Source organism: Hemitrygon akajei, chromosome 4, assembly GCF_048418815.1.
Source record: "Hemitrygon akajei chromosome 4, sHemAka1.3, whole genome shotgun sequence".
Taxonomy (NCBI): Eukaryota; Metazoa; Chordata; class Chondrichthyes; order Myliobatiformes; family Dasyatidae; genus Hemitrygon; species Hemitrygon akajei.
The window spans coordinates 18,822,315-18,835,107 of record NC_133127.1 but is presented as its reverse complement, the minus strand read 5'-3'; the positions used below and the strand labels follow the sequence as shown (position 1 = coordinate 18,835,107).

The window sequence follows — 12,793 nt, the reverse complement described above, 5'->3', positions numbered from 1 at the left end:
GATACTTGCTTACCTCCCCCAAGCCTGATGAGTCAAAGCAACTTGAACATCAGCCCACTCCCACAATGGCTGCTCCGCTTGGCCCTGCCTTATTTTTATTTGCATGATTATTTCACGAATTCTGTTCACTGGTTGGGTGCAGTGCCAAATCTGAAAACTGCTGCAAAGTGCTGCCTTTTTAAATCTTCAATCACAATGTCAGGTTCACTTTTATATACAAAATATTACTAAAAGGACAGAAGATCAATTTAACTTGAGCTTTCTTTGGAAATCATAATTCCATATGATACAGGAGCAGAAGTAGGCCATTTGGCCCATCAAGTTGGCTTTGCCATTCAATCATGGGCTGATCCAATTCTTCCAGTCATCCCCACTCCCCCACCTTCACCCCTTATCCTTTGATGCCCTGGCTAATCAAGAGTATCGATCTCTGCCTTAAATACTCCTAATGACTTGGCCTCAAAAGCCGCTCGTGGCAACAAATTCCAGGGATTTACCACCCTCTTACTAAAGTAATTTCTCCACATTTCAGTTCTAAAAGGACGTCTTTCAATCCTGAAGTCGTACCCTCTTGTCCTGTAATCCCCTACCATGGGAAATAACTTTGCCATATCTAATCCGTTCAGACCTTTTAACATTCGGAATGTTTCTATGAGGTCCCCCCTCATTCTCCTGAACTCCAGGGAATATAGCCCAAGAGCTGCCAGATGTTCCTCATATGGTAACCCTTTCATTCCTGGAATTATTCTTGTGAATCTTTTCTGAACCCTCTCCAATGTCATTATATCCTTTCTAAAATAAGGAGCCCAAAACTGCACACAATACTCAAGTGTGGTCTCACATCCTTGCTCTTATATTCTATACCGACATTCTATGCTGACATTGCATTCGCCTTCTTCACAGCTGACACAACCTGGCGATTAACCTTTAGGGTACCTTGCACAAGGACACTAAAGTCCCTTTGCATCTCTGCATTTTGAATTCTCTCTCCATCTAAATAATAGTCTGCTCGTTTATTTCTTCCACCACACTTTCCAACATTGTATTTCATTTGCCACTTCTTTGCCCATTCCCCTAAACTATCTAAGTCTCTCTGCAGGCTCTCTTTCTTCAACGCTACCCGCTCTTCCACCTAGCTTTGTAACATCAGCAAATTTAGCCACAGATCCATTAATACCATAGTCCAAATCATTGACATACATCATAAAAAGCAGTGGTCCCAACACTGACCCCGATGGAACTCCATCGGTAACGGACAGCCAGCTAGAGTAGGATTCCTTTATTCCCACTCTCTGTTTACTGCCGATCAGCTAATGCTTCACCCATGCTAGTAACTTCCCTATAATTCTATAGGCTCTTATCTTACTAAGCAGCCTCCTGTATGACACCTTGTCAAAGGCCTTCTGAAAATCCATGTCTATTGTTCCACCTTTGTCTACCCTGCTTGTAATTTCCTCAAAGAATTGTAGTAGGTTTGTCAGGCAGGATTTTCCTTTCAGGAAACCATGCTGGCTTTGGCCTATCTTGTCACGTGCCTCCAGGTACTCCGTAATCTCATCCCAATTGATTCCAACGACTTCCCAACCACTGATATCAGGCTAACAGGTCTATAGTTTCCTTTCTGCAGCCTCCCACCCTACTTAAATAGCAGAACAACATTTGCTATTTTTCAGCCATCCACTACAATGCCAGAATCTATGGATTCTTGAAAGAACATTGGTAATGCCTCTGTAATCTCTCCAGCTATTTCCTTCAGAATCCAACGGTACATTCCATCAGGTCCAGGAGATTTATCCACCCTCAGACCATTAATCTTCCTGAGCGTCCTCTCAGTTGTAATTTTCACTGCATGCACTTCACTTCCCTGATTGTCCAGTGTACTGCAGACATTTTCCACTGTGAAGACTAATGCAAAATACACATTCAGTTCCTTTGCCATCTCGGCATCTCTCGTTACAATATCTCCAGCGTAATTTAGTATTGATCCTATATCTACCGTCGACTCTCTTTTACCCTTTATGTACTTAAAAAAGCTTTTGGTATCTTCTTTGATATTAGTCGCCAGCTTCTTCTCATAATTCATCTATTCCTTCTGAATGACCTTCTTAGTTTTCTTCTGCAGGTTATTAAAAGCTTCCCAATCCTCTATCTTCCCACTAGCTCTGGCTTCCTTGTATGCCCTCTCTTCTGCTTTTACTTTGGCTCTGACTTCACACGTCAGCGTGTGAAATCCATGTCTATTGTACCTCCTTTGTCTACCCTGCTTGTAATTTCCTCAAAGAATTGTAGTAGGTTTGTCAGGCAGGATTCAAGTGTCCTTCTTCCTTTTGAAAAATCACAAGTACCATACAGCTAAAAAGTTTCTCCAAGCATTAAACTAAAGTACACAGAAAAATGCAATAACTGCAATTTAAATTCTTACTGAGAATGCCAAGAAACATTGAATAATACACAAGCAAGGAAGGGGGAAAACTTGCAAATGTCTTAGTGAATTATTTTAACTCCACATTTCAAACTGGAGTTATTGCAGAAGATGCATTTTTAATGTAATGAGAATTATTTGACACAATCATAAACTGCTGAGTACTTTTGATATGTAAGTTTGAAAATGGATATATTGTTTGCATGTCACTGAATTTTTATGTTGTGGGAAGAGGGCAGTCTAATTTGCAAAGCTGATTGGTTTTTGATATTTTCTTTCTTTATTAAGTTTTATCACACCAGTCATATCCTCTATTACGTGTTCCATAGTATTCTCTGAGAAATTTAACAAATTATTCTGATTGGAATAATGCCCATTCAATACATTTTATAACATTTCATTCTTGATTGAAGAATCAGAATCAGGTTTATTATCACCGGCATGTGACGTGAAATTTGTTAATTTAGCAGCTGAAGTTCAATGCAATACATAATCTAGCAGAGAAAGAAAAATAATAAATAAAAAACATAATAAATAAGTAAATCAATTACAGTATACATATATTGAATAGCTACAAAAAGTGCAAACACAGAAATACTGTATATGTTTTAAAAAAAAAAGGTGAGGTCGTATCTAAAGATTCAGTGTACATTTAGGAATCGGATGGCAGAGGGGAAGAAGCTGTTCCTGAATCACTGAGAAGCCTTCAGGCTTCTGTACCTCCTGCCTGATGGTAACAGTAAGAAAAGGGCATGCCCTGGGTACTGGAGGTCCTTAATAATGGAAGCTGTCTTTCTGAGATAGCGCTCCCTAAAGATGTCCTGGGTACTTTGTAGGTTAGTACCCAAGATGGAGCTGACTAAATTACAACCTTCTGCACCTTTTTTCGGTCCTGTGCAGTAGCCCCTCCATACCAGACAGTGATGCAGTCTGTCAGAATACTCTCCACGGTACAACTATAGAAGTTTTTGTGTGTATTTGTTGACATGCCAAATATCTTCAAACTTCTAATAAAGTATAGCAGTTGTCCTGATTTCTTTATAACTACATCAATATATTGGGACCAAGTTAGATCCTCAGAGATCTTGACACCCGGGAACTGTAAGCTGTTCACTCTCTCCACTTCTGATCCCTCTGAGGATTAGTATGTGTTCCTTCGTCTTGCCCTTCCTGAAGTCCACAATCAGCTCTTTTGTCTTACCGACGTTGAGTGCCAGGTTGTTGCTGCGGCACCACTCCACTAGTTGGCCTATCTCACTCCTGTATGCCCTCTTGTCACCACCTGAGATTTTACCAACAATGGTGGTGTTGTCAGCAAATTTATAGATGCCTATAATTTAAATTATGCCTAGCCACACAGTCATGTGTATATGGAGAGTAGAGCAGTGGGCTAAGCACACACCCTTGAGGTGCACCAGTGTTGATGGTCAGCGAGGAGGATATGTTATCTCTAATCTGCACAGATTGTGGTCTTCCGGTTTAGAAGTCGAGAATCCAGTTGCAGAGGGAGGTATAGAGGCCCAGGTTCTGCAACTTCTCAATCAGGATTGTGGGAATGATGGTTTTAGATGCTGAACAGCATCCTGACATAGGTGTTTGTGTTGTCCAGGTGGTCTAAAGCCATGTGGAGAGACATTGAGGTTGTGTCTGCCGTTGACCTATTGTGGCGATAGGCAAATAGCAATGGTCCTTACTGAGGCAGGAGTTCAGTTTAGTCATAACCAACCTCTCAAAGCATTTCATGACTGTTGATGTGAATGCTACTGGGCGATAGTTAATAAGGCAGTCCACATTATTCTTCTTAGGCACTGGTATAATTGTTGCCTTTTTGAAGCAAGTGGGAGCTTCTGCCCATAGCAGTGAGAGGTTGAAACTGTCCTTGAGTACTGCTGCTAGTTGGTTGGCACAGGTTTTCAGATCTTTACCAGGTACTCCATCAGGAATTGCAAGGGTTCACTCTTTTTAAAGACAGCCTAACATCGGCCTCTGAGATGGAAGTCACAGGGTCACTGGGTGCAGAAGCGTTATTCACAGCTGTAGTTGTGTTCTCCCTTTCAGATGGTGAATAGAAAGTGTTGAGTTCATCTGGTAGTAAAGCATCGCTGCCATTCATGCTATTGGGTTTCATTTTGTAGGAAGTAATGTCTTGCAGACCTTGCCAGAGTTCTGCCAGAGCATCCGATGTCACCTCCAACCTCATTTGAAATTGTCTCTTCGCCCTTGAGATAGCCCTCCGCAAATCATACCTGGTTTTCTTGGTCAGACTTGGGTTGCTATACTTGAATGCCACAGAACTAGCCTTCAGCAGACGACATACCTCCTGGTTCATCCATGGCTTTTGGTTTGGGAATGTCTAACGAGTGTTTGTGGGCACACATTCAACCACACAGGTTTTAATGAATTTGGTAACAAATGCAGCATACTCATCCAGGTTCGAAGATGAATCCCTGAATACAGTCCAGTCCACCGATTCAAAGCAGTCCTGTTGGCGCTCCTGTACTTGCTTTATCCATTCCTTCTTGGTCCTTACTGCTGGTGCTGCAGTCTTCAGTCTCTGCCTGTACTTAAGGAGTAAAAGTACAGCTTGGTGAGGGTGTGGAATAGCATGGTAGGCATACTTGATGGTGGTGTCGCAATGGTCCAGTGTGTTGTTTCCTCTAGTATTGCAAGTGATCTTTTCATGGTAGTTGCTTCGTGGTTTTTTCAGACTGTCCTAGTTAAAATCTCCTAAAATGATGGTGAAAGCGTTAGGGTGTGCTGTTTTGTGCATGTTGATCCCATTGCTCAGATCATCTGAAGCCTGCTTGACATTGGCCTGAGGTGGAATGTACACTGCTACCAAAATGACCCCAGAGAACTCCTGTGGTAGATAAAAAGGACAGCATTTTACTGTTAGAGATATTCCAGGTCTGTTGAGCAGAATTGGGACAGCACTGATATGTTTGTGCATCAAAAAGAGTTGATGATGAGACATACTCCTCCACCTCTGCTTTTGAGAGACTCTATAGATCTGTCCTGATGGTGTATAGTAAACCCGTCAATCTGAATCACTGCATCCGGCATGGAAGAGGTTAACCAGGATTCCGTGAAACAAAGGACACATGCGATCCTAATGTCCCTCTAATTCAGCACCCCAGCTCTGAGATCATCGATTTTATTCACCAGAGACTGCATGTTTGCCAGCAAGATAGTCGGTATTGGGAGTTTAAAACCCCGTTTCCTTAAACGCACTTGTAACCCCGCTCGACACCCGCGTATCCTCCAAAGTGTCCTACGTGGGCGCTCCCGACCCAAATCAGTGTTGTTTCCGTCGGTTTTAAGCAGTGATAGTTTGCTTAAACTCATTAAGACATCTTTGTTGACTGTACTGACTTAGGAAGCAGTTGTGCTTTTTAGCTGTATCAGGCTGAAATGGGAATATTTAATTGTAACCATTGGGAGTACTGCTACTACTCGAGTTGACCCTAGGTGCCACAGAAGTCTACATCAAAGTTTCAATCTGCAGTATACAGGATTGAGCTTGTCCCTTATGTGCTTGAGAGTAAGCTAACTCAAGAGAAAATTAATACAGATTATTAACTGCTTAAATTTTGAGTTGAGTTTGTTGTAATGCTGTTACCACAAAGAAATTCATGTATATTTGAAACATTTAAAAAAATCACTTGTGTTAATTTAAGGAAATAATCTTTTAAGATATTTTAAGCAGAGTGGGTGAAGGCTTTGTCACTTCAAAAGTCTCAGGAAGCACAATAACTTCATGATGGAGAAGGCGATAACCAGCCATATTGTAAGAATAAAAAATTGCTCTCTGCAGATAATTTTGTGTATGGAATTTGCTGGCTAGATTGAATGTAAATTACTCCTACTAATTGGACCTTCAGAACATGAATGGTAGTGATGACTCAACCGCATGCTGTAGTCAAAGTGCTGCATTGCAGTGACTACCATGCAGTCATGGTAGGCAAGGCGTTCTGAGACTGATCCTTTTACATGCCCAAGCACTGATGTGTTTCCAAGACATTTTGAGACTTAGAGGAGTATCTGCAGCTAACTGTCTTTCCATGCTCATGGTAATTACCCATCTAGTTTTCTAAGATACCATATTCTATCACTACATAATCAAAATGTAACACTATAACTTACAAATTTTAAATTTCTTTCCTTAGTATGAAGATGAAGAGATGGCAGAAGAATTTAAAATTACCAGCTTTGTCAATATGGTACAAGACTGTAGCCGAATTCAAGTTCCATACAGTTTTCAGGGTAAAGGCAAAACTGTTTCCCAACATTATAAGTGTAAAGTAAAAAAATTAGGCAAATCCTAACAGTGTTTTAATTTCTGTCTTTTTTATGGGTTCTTCATTCTTCCTCTAAAATATAAAATGCTTTCTGCATAAATATTCAGGCTAGGATTTGAAATATCAGCTTCTGGATTGTGCTGAATCTCTATTTAACTTCTCATTCATAAAATTTGTTACTGTGACTCTTTCAAGATTCTGGATACATGCTAAACACCTTGGCTTTTATTCCTGATGTGTGAAGGTTTAAAAGGAAAGAAAATGAGTAATCAGATTTTATGCAGCATGTGTTTGGAATCTGGAACGTGCTGCATGCAGACCTGGCCTTGAAGAGGAAATTAGATAAATATGTGATGCAGAAAAATTTGCAAAGCTATGGAGAAGCTGGTGGGCGAAATAGTGAATTGCTGTATTGGAGGTGCACGTAGTGGGTCAAATGACTTCCCATGCCATAGGTATTTAATGACGCCATATAAAAATGAACTGCATTAAAGAGAAATTACTGTTTTTTTAGACCACATTGTTGAATTTGTGCTTTTTGAGGTGGATTTGTATCAGGGTGCATTGGACAGAAATAAAATCCCAGAATAGGTTTCGATCTACTTGAAATTTGCCCAATAACATTGAATTGCATTTAGTTAGTTAAAAGTGTAGTGAAACATTCATCTGTGGGGTAATTTTGTTTTTTCTTTCCCCTTCTGTAGTACAATTAATGAATTAACTACATCTTGTTGTTTATTGCATTATGTATTTCTATTTGTCGATCACCTCATTGTGCTTATCATTGTGTGACCATTACTGTTTATAGGCCATGTTCAGAAGTTTGACATGTTCATTGTTGAGAAGTGGCCCATTGTACAAGCATTTGCCCTGGAAGGAATTGGAGGAGGGGAGTTTTTTACAATGAAACATGAGGTATTAAATTTAAATTTATGTAAGTGCTAGACAGAGTTGTGCCAATATCATAACATTAAGGTTCACAATAAATTGAACGATGATTACCTGAAATGTCAACCATACATTTCCCTCCATTGATGCTGTCTGACCTGCTGAGTCCCTCTGGAGCTTTGTGTTCCTTGATTTCATTTGGGAAGCTACTGAAAAAAGCTACCAGAGCCAAAATTTAAAATTGATTATATGGATTTTAAAAGTTCATACACCACCTGCGCCAGCAGCTGTTCCACACTCACAACCCTCTTGAGTGAAGATATTTTCTCTTGTGTTCCCCTTAAAAATTTTTTGTCTTTCACCCTTAATCCATGACTTCTGGTTGTAGTCCCACCCAACCTTAGTGGGAAAAAGTCTGCTTGCATTTACCCTATAAACACCTCTCATAATTTTGTATACTTCTATCAACTCTCCCTTCCATCTTCTAAATTTCAAGGAATAAAGTTCTAACCTATTCAATTTTTCCTCATAACTCGTATCCTCCAGTCCGGCAACATCCTTGTAAATTTTCTCTTTACTCTTTCAACCTTCTCTATGTCTAGTCCATTTACAATATGGGAGTCCCAGTCAATATATGGAAAGTTAAAATCACCTACCAAAACAACCTGGTGTTTCTTGCACCAGTCTCTACAAATTTGTTCCTCTAAATACTTTGGACTGTTGAGTGGTCTATGATATAGTCCATTAGTATAGTCATATCTTTCTTATTACTCAGTTGCACCCATGACACCTGACCAGATGAGTTCTCCAATCTGTCCTGACTGAGAACTGCCGTGACATTTTCCTTGACTGATATCGCCAGCCCTCCTCCTCTAATCCCTCCCGTCTTCCTTGGAAGAGAGCCCAATGATTCAAATAATCCATTTGTTGATCATTACCGTCCCTCTGGTTTAGACTATAGGTGAGGATTTGGGAGACTGTGGTTCCGGAAACTAAAGTAAGGGGTGACCATGGAAAATTGAATATACTTTTTTCATTTTATAAGTCTTGCAGCACTTGTTCAGCTTTCTTGAGTTACTAGCAAAATCTTGGTATCCTCATTTCCAGCTTTCTGATTTCTTTCAGCTATTCCATCAGGATAGGTGACAGTTTCTCTTAACTTCACCAATTTCTTGCATTCCTTCTCTCTACCTATTTGGTTCACAATCTCTGTTTACTATCCTCTTGTACTGTTATGAAGTAAATTGAAGAAAACAATTTGTTGTTTCTGTTGTAAAATCATTCGTAATTAAAGCCTTTGCCTCTAAAGTGAAAATAGTTATTGCTTGGAATAAAAGCAAAATGCTACCCGAAGTTAGCTTTCAAGTAAAACTAGAATTTGCTCTTCAACATAATTTGTTTTACAATAATGAAACAAAGCAGAATGTGTAGCTGTACATTATTAAAGAAACATCCTGGTAAATTAAGTCATCTGCACCCAATTGGACTGTAAATGGATGTCAAGTCCTAACAATGATTATTGGGAGAGCAAAAAATTTAAATGATAACCTCACTGAAATCCTTAGAGTTTGTTAATATGTAATGTTCTTTCATTTTGTTTTTACTGTTTAGACACAGTTTTGTTATTGTTTGTCAGATGAGTAAATCAACATTCAAATTTGAAGTAAAAACAACAAAGGTAACAAGAAACCATCTGGTGGTGTAATTGTTACTTGACATGATGGGTAAAGCTGGATGATTATTATTATGAAGATGGCCATCCAAATTTACAATGGGTGGAGAAGGAGTGACCTGATAAGTTTTCTGTTCAGGAAGTGACAAAAAAAAGTCTATGAAAAAATAGCCAGTTTCTAATTTTAATGTGATATTTCATGGACTAACTAATATCATATTTAACTGATGGTAATTTTCAGTAGTGGCTGATTATTAGTAATAAATTGAAGTCACAGTCTGTAGAAACCATGGGAATTTAAATAAGCATGATAAATTTTAATACAAATTTCAGTAACATTAATTCATTGTGAAGGATAAATAGTTTTCAAGTTTGCTTAATTGTATTAATTTTTATTTAAAATTAAAAAAATATTGAACTACAGATAAACAAATGGCACATTTTGTTTAATTGTAATGACCATGACCATGTACTCCATCTAATACCTAATTAAGTACATTATTGTAACTCATTTTTATTTTGTACAAAGAAAATGCTAGTTAACAATTTAGTGTCAAGTTTCTACTTTCACTTTTTCTGTTGCAGCTGTTTGATGCTAGTGAGGAACTTTGGCAAGTGTATAGCAGCTTGGATCCAGTTTCTCTGGAAGTCTTGATCACTGAGGTAAGGTTTTGTTTGCAAACATAATGGAATAAGTTACATTATAATAGTACTAACTTCCATCACTATTATCTGCTCTGAATTTGGTTTTGACTTCATTGTATTTCAGGATTTGACAGCATTTGAAAAACAGTGGAACAGCTTCTTTTCTAACTTTGAGAATTCTTCCTCAATACTGGAACTTTCAGAAGCACAAGCTGGAGAGGTGGGAAATTTAAAAAAAAAAAAAATTTATAGTAGAAGTTCTTAACATTTATTTTGGATAAAAATACTTCACTCACATGGCCAAAAAACTATGTCAGCAAGAATTTTGTCTGCAAGAAAATTTTACAAAGTTAATTTATAACTGTATTTTCTTTTCCTGAGGATTGTTTGGCTGAGCATTTTGATCTTGCCTCAGAATTTGGTCTAAGGTTGTAAAGAAGATGGTTTCACTAACATTGTGGTAAAAATCAAATGTTCAGATTTGGCATCCTAAATGTTATGTTAGATTATGGTTAATGTGGTTTTGCTTCTCCTCTGTATTTCATTAAACTGTCTTTCCTTATTTTACCCCTGACTTTATTACCCTGCCCCTTTCACAGCCACTTGCCTCCAGATATACCTCATATAACTGGAAGAGCAGACAAATGGGCTGCAAGCTTCTTCCTGGCTTTCAACGCCAATGCTCTTTCATGGATCAAGTAGCAGGAGGCATGATGGTAAGGGGTATGGAATTCTCTTTGTAACCCTGCATGAGAAAGCTGCAGTGCTTTTGGCAGATTGCCCCGCTAACTTCGAATGAAACCAGTGGAAATTCATGACAACTGTTACAAATAAATGTTATACAAACATTTCCAAAATTTGGATGAAATTTGGGATTGATGTTTTTAATTGGCATTTTGCATAATTAAAATGATGCAATGTATTTAATATACATTCATTTTCTTAAGAGTATAATTTTAAAATTTATTGTTTACTTGATGCATACAAAGAGTTTTCTGCCTTTGTAAGGTACTTCCGCATAATGCCCCTTGTAATAAATTAGTACAAAGCAGCAATACTTCATCCATCATTAATATAGATTATAAATAGTTCAGTTCCAACACTTATTTCATGGCATCCAACTAGTTAAAGTTAACACATGCCAATTTGAAATTTACCTACTTTGTGTAAGAAAAACCTCTGTTCATGACCACCAGGAGCTTGTAACTTGTGGAGTAACCTTTTCTGTGACATCCATTTCATGTATTTTAGAAGTGCACAGATGCAGCATATGCATAATTGTCTATCCAGCTTACTAATTACATCGTCAAAACTATAATAATTTGTTGAAGGTGATTTTCTGTTACAATGCCACGTGCCACTTTTTAGCTGTGATTTTTCTCAACGCCCTACTGCTACTACAATAAGTTACAGTTTTATTTTCTAATAAGAGAGTTTATGCTAACTGGCCTACGGTTTTCTGCTTTTTATTTCAGTTTATGAGTTAGGATTTTAGCAGTGCTCTTCTATTTCATGGAAATTGAATATTGTATAAATTCATGACTTGCTTTTTGGTGGTGTTCGTATTGTACCGATATAATAGAGGTCCTCCTGCTCCTACTCTGCTTCTGGATTCTAGGGGTCAGAGTTAGTTGTGCTGAAGAGCAGAATGCACTTTTTTATACAGCTCTATAATTTTGTATAGTCATAGAATTATGCAACATGGAAATGGTCCTGTAGGTCCAACTCATCCATTCTGACCAAGGTGCCTTCCTGAGCAAATGCCATTGCCTTCATTTGGTCCCTATTCTCACCAATCCTTTTGGTCATCTCTTCAGTCAGAAAACAGATTCATCGATGCCTTTTCCCAAAGTAATGTGACCATCCCTACTCAGTCATTGCTTTTCCAAATGCAGACAGCCCTTAACTTTCAAAATCTTTTTTTTGAGGAACTTGCACACCACTTATGTTAAACTTGAGAAAATTTGCAGGTTCTGGAATTCCAATCAACAAACACAAAATGCTGGAGGAACTCAGGAGGCCAGGCAACATGCTTGGAAAAGAGTAAAGAGTCGCTGTTTCAGGCCGATGACCATCCTTCAAAACTGATGAAGTCTCTGCCTGAAACGTCTACTGTTTATTCTTTTCCACAGATGTTGCCTGGTCTGCTGAGCTCCTTCAGCATTTTGTGTGTGTTACCACTAATGTTCAGCTCAGTGGGCTGTTGCCCTTGTAGCCATTCTGAAGTAAAGGCACCACATTAGTCATGGTTAATAGGTAAATTTGCCATATGCTGGCGAATGAAAATACGCAAATCTCTGCCAAGGACCCAGCAATGTCTTCCCTTATTTCCCAGAACATACTAGGGTATACTTGGTCAGGCCTTGGTGAGTTGCTCACTAGCGCAAGTGGCACATGCAAGCTAAGCTTAATTTTAATGTTTAAGAGATGTTGGATAGCTACATGGATGACGGGGTATAGAGGGCTAGGGTCTGGGTGCAGGTCAATGGGACTAGCTAGTTTAAATGGTTCAGCATGAACTAGATGAGACAAAGGGCTTGTTTCTGTGCCATAGTCTTCCATGACTCTTAATTGCTCTTGGTTGGCCTATGTTCTTAATTAAACATATTTCTAGGTGGTAGCATGTCTACCTTGTGAACTGTTTGGGCTAGGAATAGTTCTCAGGAATGGAACCCATTCATAATCTTGAGTAACCTGTACTTACAGAGTCTTTTTGGATTTCCCTTTTCCTTATTTGCTAAAGATACATCATGTCCCCGGGAGACCTCCTAGTTTCCTAGGCACATCTCGAACTCCTCAAGAGACTCATTTGATTTCAATTGTCTATCTATATCTGACATAAGCATCTCTTTTTCCTGTGCTGAGGCT

The 12,793-nt window shown here is 38.7% G+C and overlaps 1 protein-coding gene across 2 annotated transcripts in view; it reads left to right on the top strand.

Moving 5' to 3' along the window:
* dnaaf9 (dynein axonemal assembly factor 9) overlaps window positions 1–12,793 on the top strand; it is a 141,208-nt gene that overhangs the window by 44,486 nt on the left and 83,929 nt on the right. Inside the window, exons 5-9 of one of the 2 annotated variants that reach the window (XM_073042128.1) lie at window positions 6,589–6,685; window positions 7,529–7,635; window positions 9,866–9,943; window positions 10,050–10,145; window positions 10,525–10,641. In XM_073042128.1, coding sequence (XP_072898229.1) covers window positions 6,589–6,685; window positions 7,529–7,635; window positions 9,866–9,943; window positions 10,050–10,145; window positions 10,525–10,641 — 495 coding nt within the window. The remainder of the gene's footprint in view (window positions 1–6,588; window positions 6,686–7,528; window positions 7,636–9,865; window positions 9,944–10,049; window positions 10,146–10,524; window positions 10,642–12,793) is intronic. The other variant, XM_073042129.1, reaches the window with a different exon arrangement.